The following is a 23,094-nucleotide window of genomic DNA, read 5'->3' on the forward strand; positions in this document are numbered from 1 at the left end:
CTCAAGAGAGTGGAGGTGTAGGAGGCCTCAGTGTGAGGGGATTTAATGTTTTTTCAGAGACCAGAGGAGTTTGGTAGTCCAGAGGACCAGGAGTCTTGTGTTAGCCACCATGGGAACCATGGGCCTGTGCAGGGGCCAGTATAAAGTGACAGTTCAGGTACAATTAGCACTTGGGTGTGGAAGTTATTTTATTGGCGTGGTGCCTGTTTTGTAAGGGTTTGCCTTTGTTATTATTTGGTGTGGGTTTTTTAACTTTTTATATGTATTGTGAGAGCTCACTTGGCTCTTTCCCAGTGAAAGGAAGTAAAATCCTTTGTCTAGTTTAAGCAGATGTGACAGTGCAGAGCAAAAGCACAAGAGCAAGGTGATGTTTTTTTATTTTACCCGGTATCATACAAAAAGTAGTAGCAGTTATTTTTGCTTTTCTTCTTGAATCCTAGATTGAGAGAGATGCAAGATGATTTTTTGCTCAGACTTCTATTTTATTTTTTTTAACCTACTGTGTGAATTTGTTTTCAGAAGAAGACTGATGTTTTCCATGCAGCTGCATTGAAGTCTAAAGCAATGAAATGTATGGCCTAACATACCTGGACACCCCTTAACACTTCTTTGTTTTTAAATGGGAGTGTCATTGGTGTCTTTACCATCAAATTCACAGTATGACCTAGGTTATGGTATATTCATGATGATCACAATAAATTACCTCATGGAATGCAGGCAATTGGAAAGTATTTATACTCTTCAAATTTGAAGAGTTTAGGTATCTGTCTGGTGGTGAAGGGTGGTACTCAAACACAAGGCCAGTGGAAGGCAAACTTAGGTTACTTGCAGGGTCAGGCACAGCTGCACAGGAGCTGGCAGAATAAGGACCTGTGTCCAGCTCAGAGCTCACACCACATGCTGGCCCCAGGCCAGTGTCCCCCCTGCTCACACCATTGCCTTCCCCCTGCTGCTGACAGGGACGTGGGTTTGTCAAACTAAACAGATCAAAAGTGCCATTGATCTCCCTGAGCTGCTGGTCCCACAGGTTACTATGAAAGCTGAATGGGTGGAGTACAAAGTTTGTCTGGCTTCTCTCCTGCTAATTGTACTCTCCTTTCTCAGGAAAAGTCCTGCTTGTTCCTGGAAGGTGCAGGTGAGCCACACAGTCCTTGGCTGCCCTGCAAAGGGGCAGCCACTTTCTGTGGGGTAGTGAAACACCTGGCCTGCCCCATGTGGTATGGGACACTGCAGGAATGTGTCCCCCCTCTGGCAGCAGCCAGGCCCTTGAGTGAAGTGAGAGCTTCACTGAGACAGTCCAAGTCCAACCTTGGGCACTTTTTGGAGTGGTTGGCAGGTAGGAGCAGAGTTGCCCAGAAAGCAGGAGAGAGATGCTGCCAGTGGTGGCAGCTGTAGGGTGAGAGCTTGGCACTCATCTGCAGGCTGATTCAGGCACTGCTTAAAGGACCACTCACATCTGGAATATTAAGTGGCTGCTGCACAGAATCATGACTAAAAAGAAGGGATTGAGGATGTGGATTATAGAAGAAGAGCTTCTGCTCAAACAGTTTGGATTTAAGTACAAGCAGCAGGGCTTTTTCCCCACTCCCAGTTTCAGTCGCAAGTGGCATTTATTCCCAGCGTTAGATGTTTCACAGTTACTCCCCATGCCACTCCCCTTCTGTCAGGGGCCAGGGGCCCTTTGTGCCACCAGCAGCTGACAGGACAGGCTTTCTGGTTTGGCTCAGTGATTCAGTTCCTCTCATACCTCAGTCCTGCATCCCCAAAAGGCTCTCACTGCCTGCTGAGTGAAGCTGTGCTGCGACTGTACCTTGGCATCCCCTCTCAGGAAGTAGTCCCTCGAGGCCAGTCCTCTTCATGCCAGGTTCAGGAATGTGTCCTTAGTGGGGGACATCCACACTGGAGGCTGCCAGCCATCCTTCAGAGCTCCTGTGTCTCACCGTACAGCCTGGCTTTGTCCTCTTTACTGGGGCAGGTGGCAAAGGGGGACTCCGGAGCTGCAGTGTCCAGTCCCACCTTGTCACTTCACACCCACTGCATGGAAGCCAACAGTGGGAAGCAAGATCCCACCACACACAGAGGTGTTTGCCCATTGTAAGTGGAGCCATTTTGTAACTCCACTGGAATAAGGTGGGACTGATCATCACAGTGCATAGATCAGAATGCTAAAAATATACATTGTGTATTACCAACACCATTAAAGTTTCAATGTAAATTTTGTTTGTACTATTAAAGATTTTTCTTTCCCCTCCTCCAAGGCAGTAGAAATAAGTGTGTACATGTTTGTTCATTCATCTGTCAAGTTACAAAATACTTCTGGAGAAGTGTTCTGTATTTAATAGTAGAAAATAAGATTTAAGAGAGACAGCAGTGCCTTAAGCTGGGGCTGCTGTTACATTCTGGGATGATAAACTTGGAAGGATGCTTTTTTTGTACTTTCAACACTTCTATTAAATGAAACCGAGCTGCTTTACTTAGCTCATCTTTAGCTATTAAAATTTAAAGAGGGACTAGGTTGGAACTTTTTCCTACCCAAAAAGCACTTTATGTGCTTTGGATTTATTGAGGCTGAATGAGGTAATACAGTTGCCAAGAAGCTCCTGACCTGATGTTGCTTTCAGAGTGTAAGATGCAAGAGAATTAGGTCCTGATCTCCTGACTTCTCCCCCTTGGGAACTGACAGGGTGGTATTGGCAGGAATGGGAATATTGACTTGCAGTCAGGGAATGGAGACAGGAATGTGAGTGCAAGGGTCTTCAATCTTGCTGCCTCCCAAAAACTCAATTTCAGATTTCTCAGTTTCCTTTTCTTGGTCAAGAATTTATGTTTAACCATGTGCAAGAATATTTAGATTGGGTAGTATCAAAATATGTTTACTCTTGTGTTCTTACTCATTTCTGCTTTTAAGAAACCCAGTTCATCTTCAGGAAGAGTGTTCTATGGTGATTGGGGCAGGCTACAAAACACAGGCAGAGACACCCCCCTTAGACATTGCTCAGAAAGCTGAAGCTTTATTCTGTGATCTATCATGTGTTGCATTAACATGCTGTGGATTTAGCCTTCATCAAGGTCACGAGTTAGCACAGAATCACCAAATCCCAGAATGGGTCGTGCTGGAAGAGACCACAATGAATCATCTGGTCCAACCTCCCTGCTCAGACAGGTCATCCCATAACACAGAGCACAGGACTACATCCAGATGGTTCTGGAATATCTCCAGTGAGGGAGACTCCACACCTTCTCTGGGCATTCTGTTCCTGTGCATCAGTTTCTGCCCATTGTCTCTTGTCCTGCTGCTCAACACTACTGTGAAGAGCCTGGCTCCATCTCAGAAACAGTTATTATTGTTTCAGAGCTCCAAATCCCAACAAATATGGTGAAAAGTAACCAGAGGCAAGAGGAAATCTAGTGCAAGTGTAAACATCTTTCAACCAAGATCCTCTAAGTTGTGCCTGTAAACTTTTAGAAGGATAAGAGATTGACCTGGAATAATTTAATTTTTCTGCATCATGCAAAGAGCAAGATTAAATGCAGAACTATCCATTTTAACCAGATGCTTCCTCCCTGTTTTCCTCTCCTGCAATGGACACCCCACAGCCAGCTCTCTCGTGCCTGTTCCATCACCAGGGTGGCTCTGATATGTTCCTTGTGGTTATTAGCTCTCAGCTAAGGACTGCTGGCAGATACTTACCAAAGCCTCTCTCCCTACACAGCTGCAGGCATGACCTTGGCAATGTTCAGGGATTAGATTGATGGGGGAGATGCCAAGAGGAGGGGATGAATTGTAAGGTCCTGGCAGTGTGTGGCAGTGACACAGTAATACTGTAAGTGTGGGTTTTCATCTCCTCTATCCCATTATTAGCAGGTACAGATCATCCAGGAAGGGCTAAATAAAGGCTTGCACTGTGACCCTATCAAGCAGCCCTTTTATGACTAATGACAGCAAGCTGAGCTTCCAAGACAACCCACAAGAAGTTCTGCCTTTTCAAGAGGTTGCCTTTTTCTCAAGTCTGTGAACAACATGAAAGGCCTCTAAAAATTCATTGAAGTCAATGTGGCCATCTTTGTTGTAGTCTATGCTGAGGACTAACTTGTCAATGGAGTCATCCTGTATATCAATGCCCAGGTGAGAAGTGAACAGTCTCCATGTCTGGCTGAATTCCTCAAGAGAAATCAAACCTAAAGGAGACAGACAAGAGGTTTACTTTTGGCAGTGCTGTTTTCCCTTCCTGTATAAACACACACATGCACTCTCCTTCACTGCAAGAAAGTTACCTGCCTGCCATGCTGGGGCTAGTGCTTTCATTATTGAAGCACATTTTTACTTTAGGTAATGATTGAATGCTTTTGACAGTGGAATTGAGAAAGCAGTAAAGAGTAAGACTTGAGTGGAAGGGAGAAAAAGCCCCCAAAAGAGTGAAGCCAATACTGGAGCTGGGGTATGTGAGAACCTTTTCTTGTTAGGCTCTGTGCACTGTCCCTTATATGACTGCAGCCTGACTGCTTAAAGTAGGTTCCACCAAACTGGAGAAATGATATCACCTCTGGTTCCTCTATATTTAGAAGCCTTAAGGAGGAAACACAGTGGGGGAAAGATAACTGGTATAGGCTCCCTAGAGCTGACACAGTGAAGGTACCTGGACTTACCTGAGTGATCTTTGTCAATGATGTTAAAGATGATCTCCAGATCCTTTCTGTATCTGCACAGTGTTTCTGCCAAAGCTGGCTGAGCCTGATTTTGAAATCACAGACAAGAAGCTATTCAGACCTTGGTTTGAGTTAATTTAACCAACAGAATATCTACTATCCAATTTCCATTTTCCCAGTTTAACTTGTCAAATGTAAAAAACAAAATCTTTATGCTTGAGTTCTCTGGAATGACACTTTTGTGTCTTACCCTGAGGAATAATCAGACGAAACCCATCACTTTCAGATGGTAGGGCAAGGGGGAAAGGAGCCCTTCACATCTCCTACCTGCAGTAGTTATTTGTGGAAATAATCTTGGTTAATCTAGGGAAGATGGTGTAGACCATACATCATACAAAGCACTCACTGCACAGATGTGAATGGATCCTGCTGTTTAGGAAAATTATGGTGATACCTCTGTTCCAAAGCACTGTGCAGCATTTGGTAACAACTGGGCTCTGTAGAAGTGACCTCAGATACCACAATATACATCTAAAAGTCCATCTATAAATGTGACTCCCAGAGGGGCCTGAACTGCCTCTGGAGCTTGTTTGAAATGCTCATTTCAAAGAGCGAGGGTTGAGTGCTCTGGGCAGGATTTGTCACATCTCCTCAGCTCCGTTATCTAAACGCCCTCGAGAGCCAAGAGAAAGTAAGAAGCAGTTCTAGCATGTGATTCATCCAACCTATTTTAAGCATCTACCTTAGCAGGGAATGATGATTCGTACCCTAGCAGTGCTCATTTTCCTCCAGTGACTATAAAAGGAAGCTCAGCAACTAGTTCAGCTGTGGATGTCTATTTGTTGGGCCAAACAACTGTCTTGTGCTTCAATTTGCACCAAAAGTTGTTCCTCCAAGAATTGCAAGGAGGTGTTTTCCTCTTTACCTCTTTTATAGGTTGACCCATTTTCAAATCATAAAAACAAGACATGAAGTCAACTTCTCCATCTGGGTTCATCTGTGCTAGCTGAGACCGCAGCATCCTCCAGGGCAGTTCCAGCTGTAGGACAGACTCCATCGCTGCAGCCCAGTCGTTGACAGAAATCCTGCCTGCCAGAAGGGGTCAGGTCATGGTTAAAAGTACAGAACACAGCCCACATCAGTCACCAGCACAAAGGGTTACAAAACACAAGGATTTTCTCTGAACCCTGGGATAAAAACCCTCACAGCAAAGAAGCAGTGGGATTGGACTAGGCATTTCCACAGGTCCCTTCCAGCCACGAAGTTGTGATGCTGTTATGATGTTCAGCATGTTTTAACACATTTTGAGAAAGCCAGATTATGCCATGAAGAGTACTTCAGGTTTCAGCTGAGCTGCAGTTAGAGTGACATGTGGCTGAAAACTCAACCACACAGACATATGTGAAACAGCTGTTCAGTGGCCAAAGAAACAACATCATGTTATTGAGTGCCCTTGTAAGGGCACTGTCAAGTGAGAAGCCATCACAAGGAAAACTTGTATTTGTGGCAGAAATCAACTTCTTGCTTCTGCATAAAAGGTTCATCTATTAACTTAGCAGTGACTTTTCTTCAGCTGAGAGGTGAATGTGTGTCTGCTAGAGGCAGAGGCAGGCTGTGTGTCTGCTGGAGACATGGGCAGGCACCTTTCCTCAGATACCTCCCAGACTCAAAAGGAGACCCATTCCACATCCCCCCAGTTCCCTGAGACCCCTGATACATTCCTTCCATTCCATGTAGGAGAAGACACTCCTACATGAAGGTGGTGGTGACCTTTGAGCTTCTGGAACTGGATTTGCCTGCCCAAGCTATCCAACAGCAAACATAATTTCTTTATTTGCCCATGTCTTTCAGTTTTCTTTTTCCTCCTTCAAGCTTCATCCCCTCAAGCTGTTTGGGCTAAGCCCTTCCCAACGCCTTCCCTCCTCTGTGGTCATGAAAAACAAGGTCAACCAGCCTCTGCTGCCCTCAGCCTGACAGTGGCAGGCAGGCAGGACTCCTCTCCATGGGGCTTGTCCCCTCTGCCTCCCACACACATGGAAGCTGTTTTCCTCATGGTGGCAACTGGACAGAGAGGGAGTAGTACCTGTGCCATTGAGGTCGTATTGTGCAAAAGCACTGATCAGTTCAGACCTGTGTGCATAAATCTTCTCTCGTAAGGACTTTAAGGCAGATGATTCAATTGTACCTACCCTAGGAAGAAAAAAATAGCAGATTATTAAAGGATTAAACTCCTCTTGCATGTTATACTTTTCAACACTCCTTACAAAATTCTTACATCCTTTACCAAGTATGTTTAGGGTCTAGCATGTTTAAGCAGGATGACCCAAAACACACAGCATTCAGCAGGGGGAAACCCCAAACGAAACAAAACCAACAATGCTCCATAAGAATAAACTGAGTTTATGAGATAATTGAGTTTATGCAGGTAATTCTAAGCTGCTTTCCTTTAGTAATCTGACCACACTACTAGGCATGGCAAAGCTGTCATGATAAACTTATGAGACTCAAGTCATAACAGGATTTGTCCAGATTAACACTGCAGCCTTAAAGCAGACAGGTGCAGGCCATTTATGAGTCCCTGACAATTGTCTGTTCTAACTGCTTACCTCACCTAATTACCTCTGGGAAATTTTCTCAGGAAACCAAGTTAAGCAGCCAGAACATGTTTTGTCTACTGTATTAATTTTTAAATTGTAAAACAGAAAACCAGTGAGAATCAAGGAAAATGGATGCCTATTCAGTTATTCAGTGAAGCTCTAAATTGGTGGCAGGTACAGTTACTGTGAGGTGAGTCCATGCTCACTGCATGCAACACAGAGCTTTACCTCTCCTGGAGATTCTGCCTGCGCGTGAGCTTGCTGACCTGGTACTGCACAAAGCGCGGGGTCAGCTCGGGATTCAGCTTGATGTAAGCGCCCCGGTTACTGCCCTCTTCGTAATAGTTAGAGGCAGAGAATATGGTGATAACCTGACATAGGAAACACAGAAACTGGATTGGCCTGAACAGCTCTTCTGGACACTTATTTCTGAAAGTGATCTGAGAAAAAATTCCAGGTTACAAAATTATGTGTCTACATATATAAAACTCTGTCATTCACCAAATTGCTTTTGGTGAATGAGTCAGAGCTCTGGGCCTTTATTTTTGACCTGTCAAACTTCAGAGAGCAGTGAGATATAACATGCTGTTTAAGAGAAACCTCATTCTAAGAGAGACCTGATTTTCAGGATTCTTGTTGGCCTCCCAATGCAGCATGGTAGAAAGCAGGACCAGAAGAGAAATCAGTAAGTTAAAGGCTTCTAGAGACTTAGAGCATGTCTTGAACTGTATTTACACACAACTAATGTTGGGGATTTTGTTGGTGTCCATTTGTTTTCATGTAAGTAATAAATTGGTCTTCACTCCCTAAAGATGTAAAGAATTTTGTTACTCGGAACTCAGTAATTTGTGGTAACATCTATCTAGGACAAATTTCCCCAAACCCAGTTTAACAAAGTGACTGTCTTTTTTTAAAATAAATTTTGGAGAAAAACCTACTGTGGATGTTCCTGTGAAATTCACAGGAGTATTCTACTTTACATGGAAGCATCTTACCTTCCCATCATGACTGATCTCATAACCTTCTGGCTTAAATTCATGAGACCTGATGAGCATCTTCAGATTATATCTCTCAAACAGCTTGGCAGTGACATCAGGACCAAAGTAACAGCCTCCTCCTCGACACTTGTTTGGTGTACAGCCATTTTGGCTCCTTGGATCACTCCACAGAATGTCAAGGATCTATAAATAGCAAACTCAAGCAAGTGAGGACTGATAGTAGGGGAAGACTAACAGGGTATGGCTGTCTAAAGTCGTGGCCACAGCAAAAGCCCCACAGTACAGGGAGAAAACACAAAGGTCTTGAGGTTTTTCCTTCCTTTCAGGAGTACATTCTTTTGGGCTGGGACTTTTGTTCCACTTTTTAAGAAACATTATCTAGATTTTAGATTAACTTTTTTGTTTCAGGAGAAATATCATTTCAGCAATGTACCTCCTTTCACAGCTGAGGTTTTCAGATTTGGGCAGGGGCACCAGAAACTTTACCTGGGCTAATTCAAAGACAAGAAAAGCTGCCTTCTTCACAGGTCAGTAGGACAGGCAATTTCTATTTCCCAGCACAGACTGGACAACCACATTGGTCAGTGGTTTTACCTTGGGAGTACCTGCTCTAAACATGAAAAGAGTTGCCTTTGGCTTTGTTGTCTTCAGTTAGCTCATATTTCAAACTGACATTTTACATATTAGTATTTTAGCAGGGTTCAGACACGAAGATGAATTATCATGGTTTCATTCTAGTCAGTAGCAAACATTATTCAAAATGTGCTTGTTGAAACTTTTTTGGGCAAGGTTTGTACTAACACATTGCACTTCACGTTTGTGAGCATGGCTTAGTGGATGCTTGATTAGCTGGGGGAGTGCCAGATTTGGGGAGAAAGGGGAGCCTTGCTTGTGCTTATTATGTTAGTTTGTAGGTCAGATAGGTATCTTGGGAAATCAGATTTTCAGAAAAATTAAGCTTTCCATATTGTCACAATTTATTAAATTACAGTATAACAAAAGCTCTATATTTGCTCTGATATTCAAGATGAAATGAACAGCCAAAGGACAAAAACTTCCCACTTCTGAGTAATCTGCCTGTACGTCTCAGGAGCTGGGTGGGTTTTTTTGGGCTATATCAGCATTCAACTGCCAAAAGCACAGCCAAAAAAAGGTGCTTTATCTCACCAACAATTGCAGTCTGACCCGTTTCAACCAACAACAAATTTTGTACAAACAGATCCAACCACATGAGGGCAGGCAAACCCATTTCCTACTGAACAGTTTCCTCCTCCTAACGGCTATGAAAAGAAAATATTGGGTGAATTTTACTTGTAAGGGATAAAATCCCTTTTTAGCTTTTATTACCAGGTCTACAAAAAGCATCAAAAAAAGCTAATAGGTATCTAATATATTCCTTAGAATGACTGTTTTCCTGTTGAGAGGCAGTTCACTCAGACGCATGAACACACTGCTGGAACAGAACACCGGCTGAGTTTGTGCGGGAGGGGTTTGGTATCAGAGAGTTTTTGGTTTCACCTACTTGTTTCCATTCCTTCAGGGCGGGGTCTGGAGGCAAATTTGAACCTGAAGGCTCAGTGAAGCCCGATGAAGAGATGTGCTGTGTCTTCCCTGCAACATGCTGGTTGGCAATGTGTTTACTGAGTTTGGTCGTGGGAATTATCTTCTTCACTTGGTCCTGTCTGTTTCTCACTGACTTTGGTGGCCGCATCAAAGATTTCAACTTAAAAAAAAAAAAAGTTCACAACAACAAAAGTTGATACAGAGAAGTTGGCTGCAAGGCACATCAGCTCATGTTTCCTGTACTCAGGAGAACTCCTTGAGGGTTCAACTAATGTTAACTCCCATAATGTTGTGATTTCACAGGTTTGGGAGAAGCTGCAGGTATTTGGCACTTGCAGAAATTTTGCTTTATACCTATCAGAAACCACGCTCTTCAGAGCTCCTTTCATATTTTTATCCAGACACACACACTCATTCCAAACACAGTAAATCTTAGGGTCTCACTATACAGCAAGTAGGACCTAGGCTCAGGGAAGACACTTCAGTGCACAGCTTCCCTGGAATATACATTCATATTGAATGGAAGGTGAAACTCCATTCACTTCTGCTCTGACACAGTACCATGCTGTTAGATTAATTTGGCTAAATTAAATGGAGTATCAGGAAGACAGTAGTGAAACTGATGGAATATTACACCACATGATACTGTTAAATCAAACCCCTCAAACATGCATGGGCGTTTGCTTTTCTGGAGTGCTGCACTATGGTTCCACAAATGATCATTAACATGGTTTCTCTCCAGGGAATGTCTTCTCATTTGAAATTCTCTCATAGTAGGTTATTTCTAGAACAAAGCCAAAATAAACCCCAAAACCAAACCAACCAACCAACCCAAAAAACCCAAAGCAAAACAAAAAATCCCAAACAAAAAAAAAACACCCCCACCAATAAAACATATACAGTCAGCAGACCCCTGGATTTTACTCTCTAACAAAGAAAAGGACTAATTCAAAACAAATGCACAACACAGGGTTATTCACCAGTGCACTGACTAGTATTTGAAACCTGTCAGCTGCCAGCTGTACCAATTTAAATACATCACTTGGCCTAGACTGACACTGCCCTGGGTTGTGGCCCACACATGTCTCATTAGCAACACTCTCCTGTGGCAGCTACTTTGACCTGTTAATTCTGCATCTCACAGATACTGCATTTCACAGAAACATGCAGAGCTGAGCCCTGGTGAAAGTATGAGCAGAACTCAACTGATGGTTAGGACACCTCTATCTGTAGTTAGGCACCCAGTTTTAGGGCACAGTGGTGCAGCCAATGGAGCCTAGACTCCAATGATCAGAAGTATTCATGCCTTTTTTCATATCTTTAAAAAAGAGACACAACTGACTGTCCTGCAAAGCATTTATTTCTGCTTTAGAAAATATGAGGATGACAAAAACAGCTCTAGATTTCACAGACATTGATGCCAGGGTACATTAAGTTGCTCAAACATTGGTCTCCTACGCCATCTGAGATGCTCCAGTATGGCTGTGAATTAGTGTGAGGGGGGCAGACACAAATCTGGCCTAAAAGGGGACTGGCGGAGGGGACCTACAGAGAAGACTTTCTTCAGAGGCAGGCTAAGGCCAAAGGGGACATCCCTAGCCAATGGGGCACTTCCTTGAATAGCACTGGAGACATGTGCCTAAGTAATGATCTCCACCAAATCTCCTGGATCTCCATTGACTATAAGGAGTCTCAGCACCCTGATCACAAGCAGACATCTTGATTTAGTGGTTCAAATTGAGACCAAATCCCCCACCATTTTCAGCTGATTTGAAGGGTCTGTGTTTGCTCATAATTTCAGAAAATAAAACATGAACATTTTTGGCTTCTAAATCCCTGAAAAGCAGTGGATTCTGTTTTATCAAGGTTCTTGAATTTTGATCCTTCTGGAAAGGCTCTCCCACATGTACAATGTTCAGATGCTGCCAAGGGAGTGCCTCACAGGTGGAGAACTTCCCCCACACAACAGATGGCAGAAGCACAGCCCCAGGAAAAAAAGGCAGTGCTGGAAATATGTGGCTGAATTGATTTCTAGAAGTGTTTGAAGGAAATGTCCAAGAATCAAGTAGTTTTCATACTTTCTGGCTAATATGTCATCATTGCAGGAGGAGGCATCTAAAGTGGCTTTAGCTATTTTAAGGTCAAAAGACCCATATTATGTGGAGAGCCAGACAACTGGCTCTCAACACCTACTGCAACCTGCCTTCCTAAGCCCTGATTTTGAAGAAAAATTGGACTATTATTTTTCTTACATGCCGTATACTGCTGCCATTTCCTTTCCTAATGCAAATGACCTGATCCTAGCATTCATACCACAAAATTTTTAAAAGAAAACAAAATTACCCTCACATGAATATGATCTCTTACCTTATTTCTCTCAAGTGCATTCAGGAAATCCAAATCTGTGGTGTCTGAAATCCCCCCATGTAGGATAAGAACTTTGCTATCAATTATAGTGGCAAGGGGAAGCCAGCTAAAAACATCTCGCAGAAGACTCAAAATCTGTTTCCAATGGTCCTGTAAAATATACTCTTACATTAGATTCTATTTCTGGCAGATTCTGTTGCCTCTAAGTTCAAGATTTTGCTGAAGTGCCTGCTACAGTTTATATGATCAGTTTTGTTCAGGTGATATCCTGAAGTGCAACCCTGACAAACATGTTCTGACATTTACTTTAGGGCCATTTGATTGTCTCTGTAGTGTTTAGTTTTTTCTTTTATGTTCGCCTCTTTTTTTGTGCTCTTGATTGTTCTTATGGATGGTACTTATTTAATCCCATAGATCTCTCTTTTAATAGACAAGCACTTAAAATTGTTTTGTTAGTTATTCCACTGATAGGCCAAAATAATTTCATCTACATCACTAAAGTAATGCTCTGCTACACCTAAATAGTGTATGACTTTTTCTTGTTTACACAGCTTTCATTTTACATGAGCAAGACTACAAAAAAAATATAGAGGAAGGAGGAGGAATCTTACCTTGTACTTCTTTGAAACTTCTTTTGTGAATCCATATCTGAAAACAGGACAGCATCATGAACTGGTTTTCAGTATGCCCCTTCTGCATGGTTTCCTGTGCTATGGTGTTTTACTGGAGTTTTCTAGCCCCCTTTCTCATCTGCCATTCCATCTCACCTCAGCTGAAATTTGCTTTCCTCCACTCTGTCTTGAGATTGAGTTAAACTTATTTCTTGTGTGGAACAGAGGTTGGGAACAGAATCCGGCCTAGTAATTATTAAGAGGTCTTTTTGCCAGCTCTACCTTTTAGATACCAGAGAGAAATTCCAAAGGAACTGATGATGGGCAAAAATTCCCACAAAACCTTCAGAGAACTTTTGTCTTAAATATCATATATTCATGGAATCATATCACAGAATGGTTTGGGTTGGAAGGGGCCTTAAAGATCATCTCATTCCAACCCTCTGCCATGGGCAAGGGACACTTTCCACCAGACCAGATTGCTCAGAGCTTCATCCAACTGTCATGTCTTTTCCCCCAAAAGGGACAAGGATTTTGATACCTAATTCTTTTAACACCAAGATATCCTTCATCAAGGGGCATTTTCACAATACTCAGCTTTCAAATTTACCAATGTGCAGCACTGCTAATCAAAACGCACAGCAAAGACACATCTGTGCGCTCCATACCATCACAGACTTAGTTAATATTTTTTTGCTATTTTGGGGAGGAATTTTCCTACCTTGTAGATTAAGTAACTGATCTTGGTTTATGTTGCTTTTTGGAGTGTTTTCAATTATGTGCTGAAAAAGTAACTGTCATGGGAAACTGATTCCCTTTTGTGGATCTTTAGTAGGACTTGCCTATGGGCCTCTGACCCAGGTGCTAACACAGAGGCCTGTGTTAAAACAGCAATACATTCTGTGTGCCACATCAAATGATCCAAGGGCTACAGCAGGTAGTCAACCAAAGGCTTTCTGGGGCAGTTTAGAATTGTAGGGAGTAGGACTGAGGAGTTCTCACATTTCGGAGACACTTTTTGTCTCCAAGTCACACTTTAACTACAGCCAGAGCCACTGGCTGTGCTCACTCCCTTGGCTGCACTGCACAGCTGAGTGCAAATGTCTGTGTTAGAAAACAGCATCAGCTTTCCTGCACTGACACCTCCAACTGGTGAAGCTCCTCTGAGTAGAGGGTGTTTTATTGCACTGAATAGTTATTTAGTTATTTGCACTGGGTGTTTGGTAATTTGCACTGTACACATGATTTGTATCCTATCACTACACGGTGCTCCCCTTTTCCCCCATCAGTGTTAGTAGCCTCTTCCTGGTTTTCCCCTCCCCTTGCCCCTCCTCACTTGTATCCCATTGACTGTTGCCCTTTTCTTCTTACCTGCCCCTTGTATTAGAGACCTGAAATCTTAGTTCAAAGTTAACTGAAATATGTTCTTTAATGTGCTTTAACTAATGTGCTTTAATGTGCTTTAACTAAAACATCATCCTTTCATCCATCCTTCCCCAATTTTGATACTCTGGAAGCTGCACTAAGCCCTCTGACTTCAATGGATTATGATTAGATCAAAGACAGGACATGACTGCCATTCAAATGTCTGTGTGTAGCAAGTATGTTCTTTTCCCACACATATGCTGAAAAGGCCAAGCTCCACCTGATTACTTAATAAAACATTATTTCAGTTTTAGGGTGTCACAGTGGTTAAAGTAGCATTCAAATGCTCAAATATTTCTAGTGACAGGCCAGATATTACCTGCCCCACCCCCAAAATCTACCTCAGGTTCATGATGTAGTCTTCATGGTTTCCTCTATTCAAGTGTAAATCATTGGGATAGATAAGAAGAAATGCAAATAGGATTATAAGTATTTCCATAGAATTTTTCCCTCTGTCGACAAAATCACCATTAAAGACATAGGGGTTTTGTTCTGAAGGCAGACCATTCTGCAAAAAGAAAAAAAAAGGGGGCATTTAGAGAGGCTGCTATGCTAGTGTAATAGAGGAAATAGCATTTAAATGAAATCCCATTGCTAGAAATTCTGAAAAAAATCCTGCATAATATAGAGATCTAAAAAGCAGCACTTCTTTATTTCCACTGTTTAGAATAAAAACCTTCATATCAGGCAACCTGAGCCATTAGAGTAGAGAGGACCTGTCTGGCTGTTCTTACAATGCCATCTCTAATCCTTTCTTCTACCTATTAAATTAAATTGAAAGGGACCAAAAGAAACATCAGTCTTGTAGTAAAATATACATTTTTGTTAATGCAACTGTTGCCAGGAAATGCAAACAGAAGGGAGTCATTCAGTTTGAATGGAAGATAAGAAACATGAAAAATTATCTTCTGATGTAGATTTGAATGGATTTCATATATTTACATTGTTTGTGGTGTATGCTTCCAAAACTCCTGAGAAGGACTATAGTCCAGAGGATATAAAATTTTAAGACAGATCTTAAGACTTGAAGAGTTTGATTTCAGTTGCTTTAATCCTGAAAGCACTGCTTGAATTTTACTCATGAGAGCCAAGATATACTTGAAAGCACACAAACATGAGAGGTTGTATATACAGGTATTTCTTACCTTATTTTTTTCGTGAAGATACAGAGAAATGCTTTATTATAAATGGTGACTTAGTAAAGACAAGTATTTTGAACTGATGGCTTGTTTTATTAGATAAATTACCAACACATCAATGGGTGCCATCAGCTTACAGAAAATACAGCACCACATATATGTAGCTTCATCATTTCCAGTCATCAGTATCAGAAATAGTATTTCAGCTTTGACTTGCCAGAAAAGGGAAACCTCTGTTTTCTCAATTGATATGCACAAGAAATACCAATAGAACATCTATAACATTACATTATAACTGTGGAAGCCAATCTTAAAAGTTCTGGCAGCATTGCAAGACATCCCACTTCTTGAATATATCTATGGTGTCAGTGTTTCTTGTGTTCCTATGGCATTACTGGTATTCTGCCTTAGTGGGTTTATTGCAGGATGTGTACTGTGGCCAGGGACTCAATGTAATGTGTAATTTGAATTCTTATGAGAATATATATTTTTTTATCCCAATCAGTGTTCTGTGCTTTCATGTTAGGTTGCAGTAGTGAACCCTGGTCTCTCCATCCTGGCTGCTGTAAATTCAGCTCCCTTGGATTTTGCTATAGCCTGTCCTGAGCCCTTTCCAAGTTAACTTAGAAGGGGCCTGTGCTTGCTCTGTGCTCAGAGGCGTGGCAATGTATGAGGCTCTTCTAGTGCAGTGGTTGAAGTGATTTTAGAAAGGAGAGGATGGATTTCAGGAGTGGAACAGACAGCAGAAACTCAGCAGCAGTTCTAGAAAGATAGATAAATAATAAATAAATAAAAGCTTTGCCTTAAAACCAATAGGCATGTGGATCCACCAGCAGATTGTGAGTATACCCACAACCACTCTAACTGCAGTCCTCGTGGAAAGACACATCTACTGGAGCACTCTCCAGACACTATCACCCTTCTTTTGGAAAAGATTACACACAGTTTGAGTTTTAAACAAGTTTGGTTTGGACTTCCAACTTAAATGTGACATTTTAATTTTGTTCCACACTCATGCACTTTCCTTTTCTGTGGATTCAACCAACAATGAGAACAAAACTAAATTAAAGGCTGTTGCAGCCTCTGACATGTTAGAGAGGCAAACAAGGCCCTCTAATGATTAGCAACTTGCTGCTGGGCATCATTACTGTTTCTCCTGGGTTAGTGATTAATTAACTTCCGTTTGTTGTTGGCATTTTCTACCCCTTCAGGCCATTTCTATCTATAGCATCCCTTTAACAATCTAACTTAGCAATATGTAATTTAAAATTCAAGTTTCAAGGAATATCAGGAAATGCTGTAATTTAATGAAGATTAATGCAGGGTTTGAATGAACCTTACAAAGTGGTTATTGAGGAAAAAAGAGTAAGTGTCTTAGCTTCAGCCAAACCAGGTGTAAGGATTATACACCATCTGCAGCATTGTATCAATATGCTGTAGATTGCCAGCTCTGTGTGTTTGCTGGGGGTGGTCTGTGGAAGTGACAAGCCTGGTCTGCATGCAGGCCTCCAGAATCCATTGCAGCTCTGCACAGCCCTGTGCAGACCAAGATCACTCCCATGGCATTGTTTAGGATTGCACCCTCTTGTTTAAGGTAGTTTGTACCAACTTGGAGGATGAAATCCCTTCCAGCTGAAACAGAGTTTAGGAAGGATTAAAATGGATCCCAGAAGCCAACTGGGTTCACTGCTCATCTGAGTAAACTGCTCAGAGGGGACAGAAAACAGTGTGATTTAATTTGCTTCTAAAAAACTAATCAGCTATATCATATGCTCTCTATATTCTCCACTACTTTAAAATGACAAAACATTTGCCCATTTTATTTGGTTTGATGGAAGGGACTTCCCTAGAATTTTAACAGAGAACAACTGAGTGTTATCTCTAGTCTGAAGTCAGTGGGAGTTTTGGCTCTGAATTTACTGAAGTCAGGATGAGAGTTGCTTTTTTTTTTCTCTTTATAGCATCCATTAGAGGGGGGGGAAGAATTGGCATCTGTTTACTCCAAAAAAATAAAATGCAGGCTGATTGCAGTTGTAAATATAATTATATCTGAGCATTTATCTCCAAAATATTTCCCAATTCCAGGTTCTGTGTATGAAACCAATATGTATCATACTTATTCCAGTTTTAAAAAGAGAGCTTAACAACCAAAAGACTGCAAGCCAAGGACCAGCTAAAGATGGTTGATTAGTAAGAAAAGCAGGACTCTGTAGAAAGGTGTGATTATATTTTAACTATACTTCAACAGTCTTCAGGTGTGCACTTGGGCAAAACAACCACATTTACGTTGAACAAGTCTCAGATGAAGTGTACCAAAGCTGGAATCAGGGGGAGAATGACATTGAAACACCTGGTTTAGCTCACTGCAGTCTCCATTCAGTGCAGATGAACGTGTAAGGATCTGACACAAACCCTTCCCCCCTGCCCCCGAAAGCTCAAATCAAAGAGAGTACCTGCTCAATCAAAGGTGGTGATTCATCCTGAAGATAAATGTGAAACTAAATACACAACATTTCCTGCATCTTCAGTTAAACACACAATCCTGCAAAAGCTAGCCTAGAGCTTAATTTGTCTTACACATCAGTAAAACAGAGCTATGCATTTTTAGCAAGATAAAAAAGGATATGTAAAGGGTGCACAAAGCACTTCTATTTTGTGCAGACCGTATGATTGCTTCCAAGGCTTAAACAGCTTTTAAACACCACACTTTCTTGTTTCCTGATAAAAACAAAAACACCCCCTCCCAAAAAAACCCCAACAACAATAAAAAACCTGACAAATCCAAGAAACCAAACCAAACCAAAAAAATACCCAACCAAACAACAAAAACCCCCAAACCGACCCAAAAGCAAACAAAAAACCTGCAGGTATCAGTGGAAAGCCTAAATGAAAGCTTCTGCATTTTTTCTTGAATGTTAAAATTATCCATGGTGTAGTGTTACATCAGGAACTCAGCTCCTGATTTTAGCAGACTTCAGTCAATATGGAATTTAAAACAGCGGCAGAACTTTGGAGACTGTGCAAGGTGTCCTCTTATGTTTTGGTTCATGCTGCAGTTCAGCATTCAGGAAAATAATAATCTCCTCAATCTCCTTCACAGTGAGCAGGAGGATATGAAGAAGGAAAAGCTCTGACAAAGACACTAAATTGTTCCAGGATTTGTGTGTGTGGTGTATGGACACCACATGAGCAGTTCTAATGGTGATAAATCTGTCACATACAAATATCTGTTCTTAATAACAAGCCATAAAGTGAAAACGCTACATCTCAGAGTACCTACTTACCTTGTAGAATATCAGCAAAAGATCATCCAGGTTTCCATGCAAATCTCCTACAGGAAACAAAAACTTTTTTTAAAAAAATTTTCTCCCAGAGGAGGAAGAAACTGAAATTAGTTGGATCTAATACCTTTTTATACTGCACAATAGAACCTGTTTCAGGGACAGGTTTTGATTACTACCAGCAGGAAATGATGGAGAGTGTCAAGAACTGTCCATGCCTGTGTGCCTCAGTGCTAAGGCCACAGGAATGACAGATTGGGCCCTTTTTGAGAGGTAGGTTTGGTCTGCCTCCGGAACAGGCAAGGAGGATTTGACCCCAACACAAAGCATCACTGCAGCACAGATCCCCTGTGCATCTGACTGCATTTCATGCTCACAAAGCCAACTTTCTCATGTCTGTGACTCACCACCACAAAGCTGCAGAACAGTTTCAAAACATATCTTGTGATAATATGCTTTTACCACCAATAATTAGGAAAAGAGAAGTGACATTTTTATGTGTATATGTTTTCTGTGCTCTTGATTAATTATGAGCCTGCTGAATTTGTTCTAAGTCATCTTTCAAGCTATGATAGATATTTATCACATATGTGGATTCAAACATTTCAGGTATATATTTAATCTGCATTATTAATTTGAAATTATAAGGAATTGAGATGATACCTTAAGGAAATCAACATTTTGGACTGATTATGTTTAAAAAATGGGTTATCTGTCTTCTGCAGAGGCTCTTTCTGTTGACAAAAGCTTTTCGTTTCAGTACAGGAGAGGGATCCCTTTTGGTGCTGCTTACATAGTGCAAATGCAATAGAAACATGAAGAGGAATGTTTATTTAGGGAGAACATGTATTGTGAACAAGCATGAATCTGTGTTTCCTTGGTTTGAAAAAGGGTCTTGATGGCTTGGTTAATAAATTATTGTTTATACAAAACCTCATTTAAACAAACCCCTTCCTGGCAATCAAAGTAGGTCCATAACCACATCTTAAAAAATATTATTTATTTTGTATGTCTCACAATACCTCCCTTATACCTCTTTACTACTACAAACAGCACACACTGATAGATGTCAAGAGTTATGTCACCATTATTGTTCTGTTTTGCAGCTACTGCATTCTGTATCAAGTCAGGATACTGCATCCCATTATCCATAATTTACAAAAATGTAACAAAATAGATGGGCAAAGAGCTCTTAGTTCCTTAGTACTGTGTGACACATCATTCTGTGAGACTAAATTGTTGGTTGTAAAAAGACTTATCCATCCTCTTGGGTCTCCTTAGAAATGAGGGGTTATTATAGTTTCAATTTATTCTAGATAGTTATGCTGTTGCTGAAAGGTCTTTTTTGCCACCCATATTAAACCCTCATTAAAATCATTACCGAGTAAATTATGATTAAAATCATTAAAATCATTACTGAGTAAGGTTTTTTCTCAGTGAGAGGAGAAAGAGGTGAGACTTACAGCCAGTGATCAAAATACTTGGTGGCAATTTAAAGGTGGAAGTGCAGGAGTATTTAAGCTGCACTGCAGTGTTAGCTGATTTAATACTGACTCATTCAGAAATGTTAAGAACAGGAAAGAGGAGGTGAGGGAATTTCCTAAAATATACTTTATGACTCAGGAACTTTATTTTTTTTTATTTGTTTGCTCCAATTTATGCATTTGTGGGGAAAAATAAATAAAAAGAAATAATTTTTTAGGGCATTGAGAACTTTGTTCTAATGGCAAAATTTGGAAATGTCAGTATCATTGTCTAACCACTTAGAATATCAACCCATAGCCCAAAGCAGTTTTCTTCTCTGGCACCTTACCACAGACAGTTATCTCCTTGGAGTAGGAAGTTGAAAGATGGGTGATATTTGGCATCTCCTTGAGAACCCTCCTAGTTTCACTGAGCAGCTGCAGCACATAGCGGGCATGAAGCAGCTGTTAGAAGAAAAAGCAGGTAGAAAAGGAAGACTTATTTGAATTAGCAATAGGTCTGTCTGCTTTATTAATATCAGACATGAACTGCCAAGGTTATTTATGTGCAGACCTCCAGACATGAGTACAGGCTGTCTGGCCTAGTGCTGGGAATTAGGAGCGTTCATAGCTTTGCATTTGCTTCCCGGTGAGTGGATATGGAGCCCTTACTGAACTTGTTTTACAGATTTTCCCACTTTATTTATACTGTACTGTTTCTATTCTTCCTGTCTGTCAGAACAGATAAGACTTATAGAGCACTCAAAATCACTGCGTAAGGCCATCTGCTTAAAGTAACTGGGAAAAAATTGAAAATCATGTCATTCTAGATGTGAATAAAAAACAAACAAAAAAATCTCACAACCTCCAAAACACAAGCCAACAAAAAAAAACCCCAAAGGCCATAAATGATATTTCAGCAAATTGCAAAAACAATGACAAGAAAACTCCAGTAAGGGCTGCCTTGGCATGGGTTATCTTCCTGTTCACAGTGAAGAAATGATAACAGTGCAACATTGAAGCTTCTGGTCTTCTCTCCTGAAGTTTTTTATGAAAATTTTGTCGGTTGGTGATTTTTAAAGTTTTTAATTTCAACAGAGTAGTAGAGGAGATAGATGAGCTACAGAATGACCTTTCAAGATTCATGTCTTTAAGCAATCAAAAAGGCCAAATACATATGACCATTTCCTTAATAAAATGCCAGCCATAGTAAGAGAAGGGAGAGTGGACAGTAAGGTGAAGTCTGGGTTGGCTCATTTATCATATGCTTTATATTTGATATTTTACAATCAGCCTCCACAGAAAATTACTAGAGAAAAATATTCTTATTAGTAAATTAAAAAGCATGATAGACCCTTGCAGCTTTTATACAGCATATTATTAAGCACAAATAATTACAAGTTCCAAGAAAGCTGTCCTGTTTAATGCCTCCCTGCTCCACCCTCACCTTGTGGGCAACAAAAGGGCTTGCTCAGGAATATAGAAAATGAGGAACAGCCTCCTCAGTGCCTTGGAAGCTGCAGCCTGAGCTCCAGACATTTGTGCTATCACTCTGTTCTGCTACATTACTAATGCTTTATAGTCACTCCACTGTTATGGTGGAGGCTTGCACCCTGCAATGAGGTGATTAACCCTTACACCTCAATTCCTCTAAAAGAATGAGGTGGGGGACAAAAGACAGAGGAACATACAGTGAACACTTTTAACCCATAAAAAGATGATAGTTAGTTTCTATTTTAGCTTAGGACACCTTCCCCAGTCACTGAGAACCCCTGCCTTGCAGCTGCTAAGGGTTGCCATTCCATTTCACCAGTCCCTGCCTCCTCCCCAGGGCTGGGCCTGGTGATCATGCAGCAAAGTAGTGAATCAAATGTGGGAACTCATCTGCCTGAGAACTGTCTGCTTTTGATTTTATTGTGTTAGCTTACAGCCAGCTCAATTTCCCAAGGCAGCTTACCATGCACATTTATGATCACATTGGCCTAGCAGGAAAAAGTAATGAGATGTAAAAGAAGGGTGAAATATCTCTTTGGGCACCAGTTTAGCTTTACATTGGATTGTGGAACTACAACCTGACAGATGTAAAATAAGTTAAAAAAAGAAAACAAGGTAGTTGCAAATTACCTGTTCATTCCTGAAAGCATGAAGGAGAGCATTGGCATCTTCAACAGTAAGGGGGAATGAGAGTCGTGGTCCATAATAGGAGTCTGGAACATCAATCTTCTTTTCAAATTCTTTTAAAGATAAGTCTTCATCCACCACCTGAGAAGCACTAGGGCTGGTGAAAATTTGAGAAACTGGAACAAGATAGAAGGAAAACAAAAATGTAGAAACTCCACCAGCCCCCCACAGAGCTGTAACAGCATGGCCAGAACTGGTTGAACACAACAGCTTTAACTGCTGCAGTATTACAGTGGCTGACTCCTGCCTCCTTATTGTGGAAAAGCTCCAGGCCTCCCCAGATTGTCTCACAATACTAAAACCAACCAACCAATCAACCACAACAAGGGAAAAAAGACCAAACCAAAGTTAAAAACAGGCAAAAACTCTTTTCCAACTGCTAGTAACTGTGGTCAGGGTGCAAAACATTTTGCACTGAAGTTGTGGAGTAGTCTGCTCACAGGTAAAGAGAACCATCACCTGGTACAAACTTCCTTCTCCTTCCCCCTGATGCAAGAAGACACAAAAATCATGGCTGATCATTTAATGACCATCATCTTTTTAAAGTTCAATATTACACTTTTAATACAGGTTATGAAGATTCCCCTCTATTGCTTTTATTTTCTACTTAAAATTTTTAGGCTCAATACCAGCAGGTCACAGTGATTATTTTAAAAGTCATCAACAAAATTATATTTATTCACAGCAGATTGCAAATCACTTCTTTCTGGTACAGCTAGGAAACAATGCCAGCTTTTGGTCAGTTGCCATAAAACTATTGGATGAAACAAAGTAAACAAAAGCAGAGTGGTGAAAGTAGAGCACAGCTTCTTATTTTTCTGG

The 23,094-nt window shown here is 41.1% G+C and overlaps 1 protein-coding gene across 2 annotated transcripts in view; it reads right to left on the bottom strand.

Annotated features, from left to right (window-relative positions):
- Positions 1 to 3,251: 3,251 nt before the first annotated feature.
- The window catches only part of PPEF1 (protein phosphatase with EF-hand domain 1), a 34,429-nt gene continuing 14,586 nt past the window's right edge, over positions 3,252 to 23,094 (bottom strand). The window contains exons 4-16 of one of the 2 annotated variants that reach the window (XM_031061208.1): positions 22,216 to 22,388; positions 20,442 to 20,556; positions 18,632 to 18,678; positions 14,550 to 14,716; positions 12,784 to 12,820; positions 12,173 to 12,322; positions 9,765 to 9,965; positions 8,240 to 8,425; positions 7,473 to 7,615; positions 6,731 to 6,837; positions 5,573 to 5,736; positions 4,648 to 4,732; positions 3,252 to 4,179 (exon numbers count right to left, since the gene is read on the bottom strand). In XM_031061208.1, coding sequence (XP_030917068.1) covers positions 3,986 to 4,179; positions 4,648 to 4,732; positions 5,573 to 5,736; positions 6,731 to 6,837; positions 7,473 to 7,615; positions 8,240 to 8,425; positions 9,765 to 9,965; positions 12,173 to 12,322; positions 12,784 to 12,820; positions 14,550 to 14,716; positions 18,632 to 18,678; positions 20,442 to 20,556; positions 22,216 to 22,388 — 1,769 coding nt within the window. In that variant the 3' untranslated portion in view covers positions 3,252 to 3,985. The remainder of the gene's footprint in view (positions 4,180 to 4,647; positions 4,733 to 5,572; positions 5,737 to 6,730; positions 6,838 to 7,472; positions 7,616 to 8,239; positions 8,426 to 9,764; positions 9,966 to 12,172; positions 12,323 to 12,783; positions 12,821 to 14,549; positions 14,717 to 18,631; positions 18,679 to 20,441; positions 20,557 to 22,215; positions 22,389 to 23,094) is intronic. The other variant, XM_005426152.1, reaches the window with a different exon arrangement.

Source organism: Geospiza fortis, unplaced genomic scaffold, assembly GCF_000277835.1.
Source record: "Geospiza fortis unplaced genomic scaffold, GeoFor_1.0 scaffold285, whole genome shotgun sequence".
Lineage (NCBI taxonomy): Eukaryota > Metazoa > Chordata > Aves > Passeriformes > Thraupidae > Geospiza > Geospiza fortis.